General features: G+C 37.5%; 1 protein-coding gene across 3 annotated transcripts in view; it reads left to right on the top strand.

Moving 5' to 3' along the window:
• Positions 1-274: 274 nt before the first annotated feature.
• phactr1 (phosphatase and actin regulator 1) overlaps positions 275-17,270 on the top strand; it is a 41,187-nt gene continuing 24,191 nt past the window's right edge. Inside the window, exons 1-3 of one of the 3 annotated variants that reach the window (XM_079831935.1) lie at positions 275-400; positions 12,192-12,356; positions 16,567-16,647. In XM_079831935.1, the coding sequence (XP_079688061.1) occupies positions 12,218-12,356; positions 16,567-16,647 (220 nt within the window). In that variant the 5' untranslated portion in view covers positions 275-400; positions 12,192-12,217. Of the gene's footprint in view, positions 909-12,191; positions 12,357-16,566; positions 16,648-17,270 lie in introns of all 3 variants that reach the window. The other 2 variants (XM_079831934.1, XM_079831933.1) reach the window with 2 other exon arrangements.

Below are 17,270 nucleotides of genomic sequence, written 5' to 3'. Positions count from 1 at the left end.
AAACCGATGATAGAAAAGATAAAATATAAATAAATGTTGTTAAACACTAGTAAACATAGATGTTTAACGGCTGTTACCAACGTCACGTTGCGTCATTAATATTAATGAGCCAAGCCTTCCTCACTGCTTCAGCATAGCAGCGGCTTCCAATCAGGCGTGCCTGTTGGCTCATTAATATTCATGAGTTCTCGCCGTAGTAGGATCCGTTGATTTTGCTCCCGTTATCCCGGTGTATTCCGGTCCGCGTATTTTTTTACGTGGAGCTCACGGCATTGCGTCACGTTGATGAATTTGAAGTGATGCTACCGAGAGGCGCATCCGTCCGCTTATGATAAACAAATCTGCGCCAGTCGCTTTGATTCGCGCGCAAATAACGAACGGGATTACCGGGATTTTAAAGGTGTGATATATTACAGAAAATACCGAATTGGGAAACTGGTTTACATCAGATGGTGTGTGTGTGTGTATATATACATAGCCTACATACACACACAGACGCGCTTATACTCCGGTGGGCCAACGGTTTTTGCGCGTGCCGTTGGTGGTCAGTTAATTTAAACCCGGTTTGCGCGGCTCGGGATGATCGGTAAGGCTCATGCACGCGCTCTTCCGTTCGATATCCGCTCCATCCCGGGGTGTGACAGATAGACACGGATCCGCCATGGCGGGTCCCGCATTCACGGGAGCGCACGGGACCTGGATCACATCTCGGTTACGGGAGGACGCGTCATCTTCTTCATCATTATCATCGTCATCGTCCGCAGAGAAGCCGCGCAAACGGAGAGCCTTTAACCTGGTCAGACTGCGGCAGCCCACCGCCCCCGGTAACAACAACACTCCGTTTGTGATCTCCGGTCATATCAAGCACATCTGCAGTAACTGCAGCCGCGGGAACGACATCCGGGACGGTGAGTGATGATGATGATGATGATGATGATGATGATGATGATGAACGGGCCGTCCGGACCGAAGCTGTTCATACAACAGCCATTTTATTCATGTTTCTGTTGGCCTGAGCTTGATAACATGTCTTACAATAGAAATATAATGTGTTTGTATAACAATATGTGTCCGAATAACGTATTATGTTTTTCATCTTTCAGCATTTCCATGAATTATACAACTTCATAAACATTTATGTTTACAAATAACATTCAAGTATATAATATTAAATCTGTAAAATGTGACCCTGGACCACAAAACCAGTCATAAGAGTCCATTTTTTTGCTGAATAAATACGTTTTCAATTGATTTATGAATCAGATATTTTGGAATCTAAATATTGAGAAAATCTCTTTAAAGTTGTCCAAATGAAGTCCTTATTAATGCGTATTACTACTACTAATACATTTCTGATTTATTTACGGTAGGAATATCTTTATGGAACATGATCTTAATATCCTAATGATTTTTGGCATAGAATAATTGATAATTTTGACCTGGGCGATGCATTATTGGCTATAATTGCCACAGATATAGACTTATTTGTGCTTATTACCTTGATGTCATATTTACTGTACATTTAAAATGCAGGATCTTTTAATATTGGTTACCTGTACCTGACCATATGCAGTGAAGGTGTTTTGGACATAATTATTTATTATATATTTATTCATACTTTTACAGTAATATATCGTTATGTTAGTTTTTTGTAGGTATAAAATATGAGTCGCTGTGTAATTTACAGGATGTGAAGCATCATTAAATATACATTTGATATATGAATATATGAATAAAATAAAGAATTTTAACATGTTATATATTCAATGTAAGAATTAGGTATAATTATATATAAAAAATTATATTTTGGGTTTCATGTTTATTGCATTATTATAGTGATGATATATTTTATAGTATTGTTAAAGGATGAGTTCAGTTCAGAATGAGCATTTCCTGAGGATTTACTCGCCCTCGTCTCATCCAAGATGCTCATGTGTTTCTTTCTTCAGTGGAAAAGAAATGACGTTTTTTGAGGAAAACATTCCAGGATTTTTCTGCTCATAATGGACTTCAATGGGAACCAACGGCTGAAGGTCCAAACACTGCAGTTTCAGAGGAAGAGAGTCTGATCTAGACCAGTGGTTCTCCACCTTTGTTCAGTGATGTTCCTCCACCAGCGCAAAGCATTTTTGGTTGAAAAACAAACAAACTCTGCCATTAGTGTCTGAGTTATTCAACTTTGGAACAGATAAACACATACAAAATTCAAACATTTGAAGAAGGACATTTTTTTTTTGAACATCTTAAATATAATCCAATAATCCATGACTAAATGTATTGCAAATATTTTTCATCACTGAAATGTACACTCTAAAAAATGCTGGGTTAAAAACAACCCAAGTTGGGTTGAAAATGGACTAACCCAGCGATTGGGTTGTTTTTACCCAGCGATTGGGTTGTTTTAACCCAACGATTGGGTCGTTTTAACCCAACGATTGGGTCGTTTTAACCCAGCGATTGGGTCGTTTTAACCCAACAATTGGGTCGTTTTAACCCAGCGAATGGGTCATTTTAACCCAGCGATTGGGTCGTTTTAACCCAGCGAATGAGTCGTTTTAACCCAGCGATTGGGTCATTTTAACCCAGCGAATGATTCGTTTTAACCCAGCGATTGGGTCATTTTAACCCAGCGATTGGGTCGTTTTAACCCAGCGAATGGGTCATTTTAACCCAGCGATTGGGTCGTTTTAACCCAGCGAATGGGTCATTTTAACCCAGCGATTGGGTCGTTTTAACCCAGCGAATGAGTCGTTTTAACCCAGCGATTGGGTCATTTTAACCCAGCGAATGGGTCGTTTTAACCCAGCGAATGGGTCGTTTTAACCCAGCGATTGGGTCGTTTTAACCCAGCGAATGGGTCATTTTAACCCAGCGATTGGGTCGTTTTAACCCAGCGAATGGGTCATTTTAACCCAGCGATTGGGTCGTTTTAACCCAGCGAATGAGTCGTTTTAACCCAACGATTGGGTCGTTTTAACCCAGCGATTGGGTCGTTTTAACCCAGCGATTGGGTCGTTTTAACCCAGCGAATGGGTCATTTTAACCCAGCGATTGGGTCGTTTTAACCCAGCGAATGAGTCGTTTTAACCCAGCGATTGGGTCGTTTTAACCCAGCGAATGGGTCATTTTAACCCAGCGAATGGGTCATTTTAACCCAGCGATTGGGTTGTTTTTACCCAGCGATTGGGTTGTTTTAACCCAACGATTGGGTCGTTTTAACCCAACGATTGGGTCGTTTTAACCCAGCGATTGGGTCGTTTTAACCCAACAATTGGGTCGTTTTAACCCAGCGAATGGGTCATTTTAACCCAGCGATTGGGTCGTTTTAACCCAGCGAATGAGTCGTTTTAACCCAGCGATTGGGTCATTTTAACCCAGCGAATGATTCGTTTTAACCCAGCGATTGGGTAATTTTAACCCAGCGATTGGGTCGTTTTAACCCAGCGAATGGGTCGTTTTAACCCAGCGAATGGGTCATTTTAACCCAGCGATTGGGTCGTTTTAACCCAGCGAATGGGTCATTTTAACCCAGCGATTGGGTCGTTTTAACCCAGCGAATGAGTCGTTTTAACCCAGCGATTGGGTCATTTTAACCCAGCGAATGGGTCGTTTTAACCCAGCGAATGGGTCGTTTTAACCCAGCGATTGGGTCGTTTTAACCCAGCGAATGGGTCATTTTAACCCAGCGATTGGGTCGTTTTAACCCAGCGAATGGGTCATTTTAACCCAGCGATTGGGTCGTTTTAACCCAGCGAATGAGTCGTTTTAACCCAACGATTGGGTCGTTTTAACCCAGCGATTGGGTCGTTTTAACCCAGCGATTGGGTCGTTTTAACCCAGCGAATGGGTCATTTTAACCCAGCGATTGGGTCGTTTTAACCCAGCGAATGAGTCGTTTTAACCCAGCGATTGGGTCGTTTTAACCCAGCGAATGGGTCATTTTAACCCAGCGAATGGGTCATTTTAACCCAGCGATTGGGTTGTTTTTACCCAGCGATTGGGTTGTTTTAACCCAACGATTGGGTCGTTTTAACCCAACGATTGGGTCGTTTTAACCCAGCGATTGGGTCGTTTTAACCCAACAATTGGGTCGTTTTAACCCAGCGAATGGGTCATTTTAACCCAGCGATTGGGTCGTTTTAACCCAGCGAATGAGTCGTTTTAACCCAGCGATTGGGTCATTTTAACCCAGCGAATGATTCGTTTTAACCCAGCGAATGATTCGTTTTAACCCAGCGATTGGGTAATTTTAACCCAGCGATTGGGTCGTTTTAACCCAGCGAATGGGTCATTTTAACCCAGCGATTGGGTCGTTTTAACCCAGCGAATGGGTCATTTTAACCCAGCGATTGGGTCGTTTTAACCCAGCGAATGAGTCGTTTTAACCCAGCGATTGGGTCATTTTAACCCAGCGAATGGGTCGTTTTAACCCAGCGAATGGGTCGTTTTAACCCAGCGATTGGGTCGTTTTAACCCAGCGAATGGGTCATTTTAACCCAGCGATTGGGTCGTTTTAACCCAGCGAATGGGTCATTTTAACCCAGCGATTGGGTCGTTTTAACCCAGCGAATGGGTCATTTTAACCCAGCGATTGGGTCGTTTTAACCCAGCGATTGGGTCGTTTTAACCCAGCGATTGGGTCGTTTTAACCCAGCGAATGGGTCATTTTAACCCAGCGATTGGGTCGTTTTAACCCAGCGAATGAGTCGTTTTAACCCAGCGATTGGGTCGTTTTAACCCAGCGAATGGGTCATTTTAACCCAGCGAATGGGTCATTTTAACCCAGCGAATGGGTCATTTTAACCCAGCGATTGGGTCGTTTTAACCCAGCGATTGGGTCGTTTTAACCCAGCGATTGGGTCGTTTTAACCCAGCGATTGGGTCATTTTAACCCAGCGATTGGGTCGTTTTAACCCAGCGATTGGGTCGTTTTAACCCAGCGATTGGGTCATTTTAACCCAGCGATTGGGTCGTTTTAACCCAGCGATTGGGTCGTTTTAACCCAGCGATTGGGTCGTTTTAACCCAGCAATTGGGTTGTTTTAACCCAGCGATTGGGTTGTTTTAACCCAGCAATTGGGTTGTTTTAAGCTAACATTTAACCCAACCCAATTGCTGGGTTAGTCCATTTTCAACCCAACTTGGGTTATTGTTAACCCAGCGATTGGGTTGTTTAAACCCAGCAATTGGGTTGTTTTAACCCAACGATTGGGTTGTTTAAACCCAGCAATTGGGTTGTTTTAACCCAACGATTGGGTTGTTTTAACCCAGCAATTGGGTTGTTTTAACCCAACGATTGGGTTGTTTTAACCCAGCAATTGGGTTGTTTTAACCCAGCGATTGGGTCGTTTTAACCCAGCAATTGGGTTGTTTTAAGCTAACATTTAACCCAACCCAATTGCTGGGTTAGTCCATTTTCAACCCAACTTGGGTTATTGTTAACCCAGCATTTTTTAGAGTGTATGTAAATGTGTATTTGTGTTGTAAATGTTGGATGGTTTGTCTAGATCAGACTCTCTTCCTCTGAACCTGCAGTGATTTGGACCTTCAGCCGTTGGTTCCCATTGAAGTCCATTATGAGCAGAAAAATCCTGGAATGTTTTCCTCAAAAAACGTCATTTCTTTTCCACTGAAGACAGAAACACATGAGCATCTTGGATGAGACGAGGGCGAGTAAATCCTCAGGAAATGCTCATTAATTTCACTAAACTGCTCTGAGAATGTCAAGTTCTGGCGTTGAACTTTTGGCAAATCCACATTTTATTGTTCGGTTTTCTTTTCTTTTCTTCAGTTGTTGTTGTTTTTTCTCAGATGTTGAGCTGAAGTGAATGTTCATCCTCCTCCTTCTGGAAAAGCCAGAATCTCTCACTCTTTTACCCGCTGACCTGTTTTAACACACCGCAGACTATTTTTACATTTTAAAATGCTTCCAGTTTTCCCAGTGGAAGTTTCCAGTGATTTCAGAGCAGCTGCTCGTCAGCCCAGACACACGCAGCCGTTTCTGTTGGTGAATTTAGCTTTTATGTAACTTTATATGCCACAGGGCTCGACATTTAAAGGGTTCATTCACCCAAAAATGAAACCTGTCATTGATTCCTCACCCTCATGTGTTCATCTTCAGAACACAAATGAAATTTCAGTTGCGATCCGAAAGGCCTCCATTGGCAGCGATGACATTTCCTCTCTCAAGACCCATAAAAGCTCCTAAAGACTAGAGTTTAGATTATCTACAGAAACCCAATCCATCGCTCTCCATTGACTTTGTATTGCGTGAAGCGCCTCCTTGTCATTTCTGACTTATAACATAAAACAGAACAATGTCTAAAAGCTGATATGTGACAGGATGTACAGCAAACAAGCTAATAAATACAGAAATACGTTTTTATAAGTTGTCGACTAGGGCTGCGCAATATATCAAAATTATCGAAATATCGCAAATGTACATATCGCAACAGCTCGCAATATCTGAATGATTTTAATAGGCTACTTTAACATTGTGAGAAGTGTATGTTTTAGGTTGACGCATATAGCAGAGAATAGACTCATATAGAATAGACTCATTACTCATGTGACTTGCTTGACGTCAAAAAGAGTTATTAAACGCAATAACTTGCAAAAAACAACTCCTTGCAGTCTCGCGCTGTCTGACACACACACACTGAAACGTGCGCACAAGCCGTTCTTTTTTTCGTGTCTTGTTACACACTCGAACTGTCAAATACACACACAGTTATGTCAAAATGGCCGTCTTGATGAGTATTCATGTAAACACAGTCGGTTATGCTTTAAGTGAAAGATATCAGTTGGGGAAAGAAATAGATTTTACACACTTAAAGCAATATCATATCGAATATCGCATTATTTAACAAGTATATTGCATATTGCATTTTTCTTCAATATTGCACAGCTAGGGATGAAACGGTATGGAAATTTAACATCACAATTATAGTGACCCAAATTATCACGGTTATCAATATTATCACGGTTTTGTTCAAACGAGATGAAAGTGTTTAAAAAGAACAGATGCACTCACTTAAAACATTTCAACAAGTTTTATATTTGAAAATCAACAAACAACAAATAACTAAAGCAGCTCAATGCACTTTTTTAAGCTAGATTCTGTGGGATTTCCTTACTTAATGTCCGTCGTCAATAGCAACGCATAACGTATAAATAATAATAATTTGTCGTAAATATAATCTCTAATATTATCTCTGTAAATATATTCAAGCAAAATTCTCATCAGTGTACAGCAATGATGCATTTAAATCAGCATATTTTGTGTAAGAGCCCAAACAGTATCCTAGTGAAATAATGCATATCCATATTTCCATATGATTTGACAGTTTATTTTATTAAATATCAAAATGTGTGCATCATACCTGACACCTAGATGAACACTTTACCGTCAGTTTTATGACTGTCATTCTCTTCAAATGATGAAGTTTGAAACGTGAAGTTTTATAACGTTACCAATGTTGTGTGTAACTTTAGAGACGGTCCCTAAATTCGCCAGCGTTATGCCAGTCATATCAGATGCGCTGTGGCTCTGCGGTGTTTGTTTTATCTGCTGAAATAGAACAGAAACAGTCATCCACTGTATGATGAGTGAATCTCCTGCGTACAGCACACGTTTATCTCTGCTTTTAGTGTAGATTTCATCGATTGAGAGCGGCGCGCGCTCTGAACATAACTCTGGCTAATCTGAACGCCTCTGATTATGAGACATTGCATTCATAAACTCAATATAAACACGTGTGAGTGGTTATAATGCGCAACGCGATTATAACAGACAGCTTTTGAGAAGACTATAATAAGTTAAACAGCAGAGTGGCTAGTGTGCAGCCGAAATAACGTTAAGTTACACCCGCAAATAGCGGTTGTTAATGTCAAGCCCTGATTATCCCTTAAATGTCACCCTAGTCTTGTCTGAATTTGTTCGTTCGCTTCACATTATAATTTCCCAGACGTAGTTTTGGTATTGAGGTCAAAGTCCACTTGCCTTGCGTTCGTAGTTTTGAAGTGTTCCCCCTATTACAGCGACTTTCTTCTGGCATGTTCTGCAGACAGGGTGACCATCTTCGATTAAGTTTCCCTCAGGACTTTTGTAAAAGCCAAAATATGACCACACCTCAGATTTGGTCCTTTTAGAGGCTGAGCAAGTGCTGTCACTGCCTTCTACCATTTATTCTCATTCAAAAAGCAGCGGTGCTGACTGGACTTGCCGCGAGTTTTCACAATCGTGATAATCACACGCGATTTTAATGATAATTAAATTTTATACGATATTACTAACCGTCACTAAATTTTATCGTGGTTTATCGTGAAACCGGTAATCGTTTCATCCCTACGCACAGCCCTGTTGTCGACCCAAAAAAAATGGGAGATAAGGAGTTTAAGGAGATAAAAAGTGGATACAGGCAATAAGTCGTGAAGCATCGGGATGAAGAATGGCTCAGTTTTGGGATCCTGACACTCAGTGTGCCTATGTGTGCAGTAAACATTGTGTCACTGTTAAGTCAAATATCCAAATGTCAGTTTTATATATTATATTTCCTGTCTCTGATGACGTTCTCCTCCAGTGTGTGTAGTTCTCAGTGTAATATAACATGTCTCGCTCTGTCTGTATCCACTTTTGTCTCTTTAAACATTCGTTTTTTGGGTCGGCAGCTTATAAAAACGTTTTAGTTCTGTGTTTTTTAGCTTGTTTGCTGTACACCCTGTCACATATCAGCTTTTAGATATACTTCTGTTTTTTGTTATAAGTCAGAAATGACAAGGAGGCGCTTCACACAATACAAAGTCTATAGAGACAGAGCGACACGCGTCATAATCTGAAGACCACGCCCACCAGGGGGGAAAACAATCAAACCGTCTCCATTGACTTTGCATTGCGTGAAGCGCCTACTTGTCATTTCGGACTTATTACAAAAAACTGAACAATGTATAAAAGCTGATATGTGACAAAGTGAACTGCAAAGTGGACAGACATTCTATTCATTGTCTGTCTGTCTAATTTATTTATAAAAAAAAAGAAAAAAAAATCTGTTCTGTGCTAGATTAACTGAGAATTGTTACAGCACTTGCATATTGTTGATATTGTTGCCCTTAGACTGCTCTAGCTGCTTCTATTTCCCTCATCTGTAAGTCGCTTTGGATAAAAGCGTCTGCTAAATGTAAATGTAAATGCAAACAAGCTAAACAAAACCCAGAGGTAAAAACCCAGACGTTTTTATAAGCTGTTGACCCAAAAAACGAGCGTTTAAGGACAAAAAAGTGGATTCAGGCCATTGAGACAGAGCGCGCGGTTCATATTACACTGAGAACTACGACGACTAGAGGGGAATGTAATCAGAGACAGGAAATATCATATATAAAACGGACATTTGGATATTTGACTTAACAGTGACAAAATGTTTACTGCACACATACACATACTGAGACACACTGAGTGTCAGGATCCCAAAATGTCCCCATTCATCCTGCTGAAGCGTCACTTCGTATTGCCTTTATCCACTTTTATCTTCTTAAACGCTCGTTTTTTTGGGTCGACAGCTTATAAAAACTTATTTCTGTGTTGTTTAGCTTGTTTGCTGTACACCTTGTCACATATCAGCTTTTAGACATTGTTCTGTTTTTTGTTATAAGTCCGAAATGACAATGAGGCTGCCTCACGCAATGCAAAGTCAATGGAGAGCGTTGGATTGTTTCCCCCCCGGTGTGGGCGTGGCCTAAATACGCTCTGTCTCTATGGAGAGCGTTGGATTGGTGGGCGTGGTTTTCAGAGTATGACGCGTGTCGCTCTGTCTCTATGACAGTTCCATAAACAATTAATTAACATCAAGTCACTTACATTTTAGATGCATTATTGACTGATTTTGTTCTGTTTCAGCAGTCCCAAACAAAGATCACAGCAGAACCATAACACATTCCACAGCATCAGTGTGTTACTGAATGATTCAGTGTTTGAATGAATCGGTTGTATCAAAGATTCAATGACCTGTTCATGAACAACTGCCTCATTCCTAAATGAATCAGTGTTTGAACGAATCGACTCAATGACTCACTCAGACGGTCACCTGACGCCACCTACTGGCGGTTTAGTTTCATGTAGTTTAAACATTCTTTCCAACATTTCTTATTTGTATATTCAAAAAATATTTTGTATTTTGTACAGTTGTATTTTTTTTAATTGATTGGTAACAGCCCTATAGTGTCTATTCTAATTTAATTTATTGATCAAATTTAAGAATATAAAAGGAAAGCTGAAGCATAGCCTATATTTAATAAGATTACATATAAAAGGTAAACATATCCCAAATATTCAGATTTAAATATGTCAAAGCTGATTGAACGCTGGTGAGAATATTGCTTCAGAATACATTATATTTACAACACAAAAATTTGTATTAGTACAACACATTTTTTACTTAGTTAAGTGAGTGACAGAAGCACACGAACAGGCTTCATTTATATACTATATATCATTTTCTGGTATTCGTTTAAAGGGATAGTTCACTCAAAAATGAAAACCCTCATGTTGTTCCAAACCCGTAAGACTTCCGTTCATCTTTAAAACACAAATGAAGACTTTTTAATGAAATCTGAGAGCAAAAGTTCATAAAGAGATCATAAACTAATCCATATGAATTGAGCAGTTTAGTCCAAATTTTCTGAAGAGACTCGTTCGCTCTATATGATGAACAGATTGAGTTTAGTCTTTTATTCACATGTAAACATTCATCACCTCACTCATCGGATATGGTAAACGGAAGCTCAGGCATGATCACGTGACGTGCGAGAACCAATGAGAGATGAAGAGAGGATTATTAGAGAAGCCTGACTGATGTGAAGAATATCTGGAGATTATTCTCCTGAGGTCAGAAGATGGGATTAGAAACTCACACGTCTCTCTTCATCATCTAGGAAAATGAATGTTCTTTGCCCTATTTTATTTCAGTTACCAAATGGAAAAAGTAATAAAACTGTAGCGTAATCGGGAATGTTTTTCCAATGACTTGATCCTAAAGGGATTTGGTCTCTGCTGCGACATTTATGATGCAATTATTCACTTAGTTACTTCACTCTCTAAATTCTTTTGGCTCATTTTCTTGATTTGTGATTTATTTAAGACCTTGACTTTTTAATGGCAGCTACTGGAAATTGTTAGAGTAATTTTAACCCCTTCCCTTTTTTGAGAATGCACATGAAAATGCACTATCCAAACTTAAAGGGCTGTAATTCAAGAATGCTTTGGAATATAGACTTAAGTCTTGTTTTAAAGCAGACACTCGGCAGATTATTGCTGAAGTGAAAGCAATTCAAAATATGAAAGTATGAAAAAGTTATGGAAGTTTAAATTTACTGTTATTAAAAAATACTGTATAAAATATTTTTTATTTTATATAAAATATATATTTTACAAAAAAAATTTAATCTAAAATTACTATAAAATCAAAGCCATATGTCTAACCAAGTTGTGTTCCAAATTTGAAGTTGATATCACAAAAATTGAAGTTCCCATGAGATTGTGTTTAGGTGCAATACCAAAAATAGTCATTTAAATACCATTGATTGTTTTTTGATGCATTTTCCAGTAATTTTCTGTCCAAATGTCACTTCCATCACAAATATGGAACCTTGAGACTCAGACCTTTCCGGCGATATGTGTTTAGTCAAGATTAGAAGAGATTTTGAATATAAAGTAGTTAAAAATAAATATTGTTATATGAAACAAGACACCGCCCACTAGGGGAGGAGCCTGCTAAAAGAATTTAAAGTACCATTTCCATGGTAACGCAACATCCAATTTCAAACCGGTTTTCACAGGATGAATTTTGAGTTCGTAAGCTTTCGAATGATACCTAATTTATGATGATTACTAAAATATATGATACAAAAAAAAGGCGATCAAAAAAAGAGCGCCAGGTGACAGTTAAGAGGTTAAGGGAATTCACCCAAAACTGATGAACCCCTCATGTTCTTTTAAACTTGTATAGGTTTTTGAAGATATTTTGAAGAACTGTGGTTATTTTTACTCTAGAAGTTTTTCTTCTGTTGACATATGGTGGCTTAGACGTCTTTGAGCATCTCAGTGAACCATTTTGGAACACTATGGCAATAAATTACGGCATAATTTTCATATTTGTTTGACGTATTCCTTCAAATGTGTGTGTGTGTGTGTGTGTTTAGCAGAGGGTGCGGAGCGCCTGGCGGCGATGCGCTCTGATTCGCTGGTGCCCGGGACACACACACCGCCGATCCGCAGACGAAGTAAACTGGCCAGCCTCGGGCGACTCTTCAAGCCATGGAAATGGAGGAAGAAAAAGAGCGACAAGTTCAAACAGACGTCTGCAGGTTCGTCACACGGACAACACGACTTCCTGTAGATGCACACACACTGTTTTCATCTGTTAGGGCTGGGTATTGACACAAATTTCACAATTCGATTTCGAAGCTCGCAGTTCTATTCCGGTTTCGATTTGTTGTGAATTTCCTTTTCCTCGTTTGAAGAAAAGACCAGGAGACTTGGCTAGGTTTTTCAGCAGGATTCTTCAATGAGAAAATGTGCTGTCTTTCCGCTGAGGTCATCAAATCTAACTAAAGGAGTTATACATTGTATTTTATCTACATTTCAGGGGGAGGGATTGTACAGCAGGGGAGGAGACATTCAAACTAAGGAATGCATATGTTGTGTAGGTAAAGGACACACCTTAGACATAACAGTGTGACCCGTCCTAATTCAATCAGCATAAGTGTCATTCAAATGCAGAGATGCTAATCCAATCACTCAGGCAGTATTGCTCTAAACTTGTCATGGTAAATAGTCAGGAAGTGCATAAAGACAAAAGACTTAATGTCTCAAACACTTACACGGCCTGACGTAATCTCCTTAGAATTTCCTCAAGTTTACTTCAAAATGTAAAACACAAATATAGATAATGTTTTCTGTTATATTCTATTACATTGAAACCTAGATATAACAATGTATAAATTTGTAATCTTACAGATTCAATATGGATTACTATAGGAGTCAGAGGTCAGCCGACTATAATATTGAAGGTATACAATGAACTGATTTGTATACAAAAACCTAAATTACAATATAATAATAAAGTTATAATATTAACTTTACAATTACATAATCATAGTTCTACTCCAATTCTTTTTTTGAAATGACCTTTAAACGATGGCTGTCATAACTTGCCAGATTTAATCAAACATGCATTAAATATTGAAGAACATTAAACATTATAATAGCCTATGTAATATAGTGCATATATTTATCAAAACGCTCCTCTCTAGAGTAGAGATGCATCGAAATGAAAATTCTTGGCCGAAGCCGAATAACGAACGTGGTTTTTAAATGTTTTTCCATTTATTTTGGCAATTTTTGCTAGAATGTTTTATATATATATATATATATATATATATATATATATATATATATATATATATATATATATATATATATATATATATATATATATATATATATATATATATATATATATATATATATATATATATGTGTAGAGGGGAGCGCTGTTGTTACAGTAATAAAATGAAAAGTAGAATACACAAATAAATTGAAGTTACTTCTTTTTCTGAATAAATAAAGCAGTAATGATGTCAAATCACAAGCATGACACTTGTAAATTAAATACTTTTATATATAGTTTATTCATCTGTAATACAATTTTTTTAAATGGATGATGAAAAATAATCCAAGGCGCACTAAAATAATTGTATATTTTTTATTTGAAGCTAAAGAAAGCATCAACTGATGCCATGCCACACCCACTTCATCTGCACAAACATTACATCCAAAAATAAAATATTTAGGTTACAACTGCATCTGTCTGGGGTGAAAAATCACTGACTTTATTATTGTTATTTTTAGAGAAAATATATTCTTATTATAAAAATAACAAAATGTATTTATCTTTAACAAGTATCCTTTTAGTAAGGAGACCTCAGAAATCTGAAACCAGAATGAAGAAAAAATTGTTTTTGCTCAAAATGGTGTTTTCCAAACAAAAGGAAAAAATAAACATATATCGATATCGGCCAAAATGAGTTGAAAAATATCGGATATAGGCAAAAATCCAATATCATGCGTCCATCCTTTTTACTATTTTGTCTAGCTTTTTTTAAAGAAAAATGTATTTCAAAACTACATTTTAAAAATATTTACTTAACACTGAACATTTTTTAGCATTCCAGCAGACATTATACAAACAAAGCACAATATAACTTAAAAAAAAAAAAAAAAAATGTAAAAAAATATATATGTATATTTTTTTGCCATCTTATCTTTGGCCTATTATGCCTACAGGTCTCATATAGGGATGCATTCGGTTTTGCATTTAATTAATTATTTTTCTACACATTCTATAATTTGCCTCCATCCCAATACTGAACAACAACACACATTCACATCACACGTCAGTGGTGGAGTTATACTCACAGAACACTAGAGTTATTCACAATCACCAAAGTTGATTATTTGCATGGGTTTTAAAGCCTTGCTGGTTAAACATTTCATTGGCGTGCATATGCACTGTTTTAACATGCGCTTTTCAAACACGTGATTACTGAACTAAGTAGTTGCGCTAATACTGTCAAATACACACAAGGTTAACATAAACACAGTCGGTTATGTCTAAAGTGAAAGTAAAATCGCGTGTGTCTGTATATTAGATGCGTGCAGGTCTTTAATTGACAGCGGCGCAGCCTATAGTGAACACGCTGTCCTTAAAGGGACAGTTCACCTCTAAAATTATGTCATTATTTACTCACTCTAATATTGTTCCAAACCTGTATTCATTTCTCCTGTTGAACACAGACAGCTGATGGTAGCCGTTGACTTCAATATTATTATTTCCTAGTCCTACAATGGGGACAAGCAACTGTTTGGTTTCCAACATTCTTCAAAATATATTTTATGTCCAACAGAAGAAATAACTTTATTCAGGTGTAAAACAACTTGAGTGTGAATAATCGATGACAGAATTTTCATTTTTGAGTGAACTATCCCTTTAATGTTAATAAAACAACAAAAGACAAAGAGAAAATCACTCACTGCTCTTGACTGAAAGACTAATACAGTAGCTTTAATAAGAATCAATGTATTTTTTATAGAGTATTGCTCTTGCTGTTCCTGTCGCCTAAGAATAGAATAGTAAAAACCTGATCTGAACGCACGCAAATGCTGCAAGACAGAACCAGCCAATCACAGAGAGGGCGTTCGCTCACTGATGACACTGTATTCAAACAGAGCTGCGTTTCCCAAAACTATCATAAGAAACCATTGATGCTTTTGGAAACGCAGCTCTGAACAAAACTCATCAGAAGACAAAAAACACGTTTGAGTTATTTGACAATAAACAAATAGAAATTGTAGCCTACATAGTGCAATTACTCTCTTTAAATGTAAAATTAAAAGTTGATATTGATCAAGTTCTATTCTGTAACTAATGTTAATGTACATCATGTCAGAATAAAAAGGTTGCATTTTATGGGTGCAACATCCTGTCACTGGCAGTCCCTTATGAAAATATATTTTTTACTACAGTTCAACTAGTATTTGTAAACTTTCATAGTTACCACAAGTAAACGTATTTTAACCAGGTGTAAACAAAAATATGATCTAATTAGTTGCAATTAACGCATATTGAATGTTAAAATACCTTTCAAATATAATGTTAAGTGGGTATCTTTACCCATTTTACTCTTAGTAATTTTAATTATTTATTAAATGTAATAATTAAATAGTTCAGTTTAGAAGTATCGTATCGGTATCGGTGATGCTGGCCTGGAAAGTTTCTGTATCGTATCGAAAACAAAATAAGTGGCATCGCCCATCCCTAGCGGCATTTAGAAGCATGAAAAGCTAAAAAAAAAATTACATTTCAATTTAAAAACCTCTGTTTTAGTTAAATTTATTCAGTCTTTTCACTTATTCGCACCGACAGTGCAATATTTTCTATTTTCGGCCGAATAATTTCAATCTCGCCACAGCGCCAAAACTGTATTTATGTTTTTGGATTTCGTATTAAAATCAACGTAATTTAAAATCTGAGACTTTGTTTCATATCAATAGTAACGTAATACAAAGAGTATTGCGATTTATTGGATGGGAGGCACTACAATGACCTGAAAATGGGATTTAAGAATCGATATCGGTTCATAAAAGTGAGAATCGATTAAAAACGAGAAATCAATATTTTTTACCCAGCCCTATCATTTATACACTACCGATCAAAAGTTTGGAATAATTCACATTTTCGTAAGACTTTATTTTAAGGTGTCATTGTTACGGTGTAATTATATATTTAAAGGCACAATATGTACGATTTTGGATTAAAATATCCACTAGAACAGTGTTATATATTTTGTTGACTTGTGTACATTATCCCAAATGTTTCCAAGAATGTAATAAGTAATATTTCACTATTTTTACTGTATTTTTGATCAAATAAACGCAGAAGAGACTCTTTAAAAAAACGTGTACCGACCTCACACTTTTGAAGGGCATTGTAAGTGTTTTGTGAATGATTTGCAGTGCTGGAGAGGAAGATGTCGACGCGTCAGAGCAGAGAAGAGCTCATCAAGAGAGGCGTGCTCAAGGAAGTGTATGAGAAAGGTACGATCCTTCATCACGCAAACTCTTCATGAACGTGATTGGCTGTGGCGTCACATTTATGACACTCTAGATCAGGGGTCTCAAACTATTTCACATAAAAAGTGGTTCAAGTATTCCAAAAAAAAGTAGCACAACTGATCCAATCTTCTCAATCTTTATTCTTCAACATGAATGTTTCTTCTGAACATGAACTGTTCCTCTGAATTTGAACTAAATATAGCCTATAGAAATCAAATCTTGTAATATGAAAAAATTTATGTTTTTAATTTAATTTTAAATAATAGACTAATTCACAGCAAGGCCGTAACAGGTCAAACTGAACAGTGAGCGCAATTCTAGTTGGGAAATAATCTATTTGTAAACAATATTTGCGTCAAATATATTATAAGTCCCGATATTCTTCGCATGAGTGAATAAATACATAGATCCGCGAAAGCTTTCGGATTCTCTAGTGGTCTGGTGGTAGTATTTTTGTCAGCCGTGTCAAAGGTTCCGGGTTCTAATCCGCCCTCATATAGTTTTTCTTCATTAAAATCAAAGACGTTCATCAATGATTGTATAATAAGACCATGGACACGTTTGCATTTTGTTTTGTGATTTCACCGGAAGAATAGAGTCTCTCT

Source organism: Gobio gobio (assembly GCF_949357685.1).
Source record: "Gobio gobio genome assembly, chromosome: 12".
Taxonomy (NCBI): domain Eukaryota; kingdom Metazoa; phylum Chordata; class Actinopteri; order Cypriniformes; family Gobionidae; genus Gobio; species Gobio gobio.
Note: the sequence above shows the minus strand (reverse complement) of the source record. Positions and strands in the feature narration are given on the sequence as shown.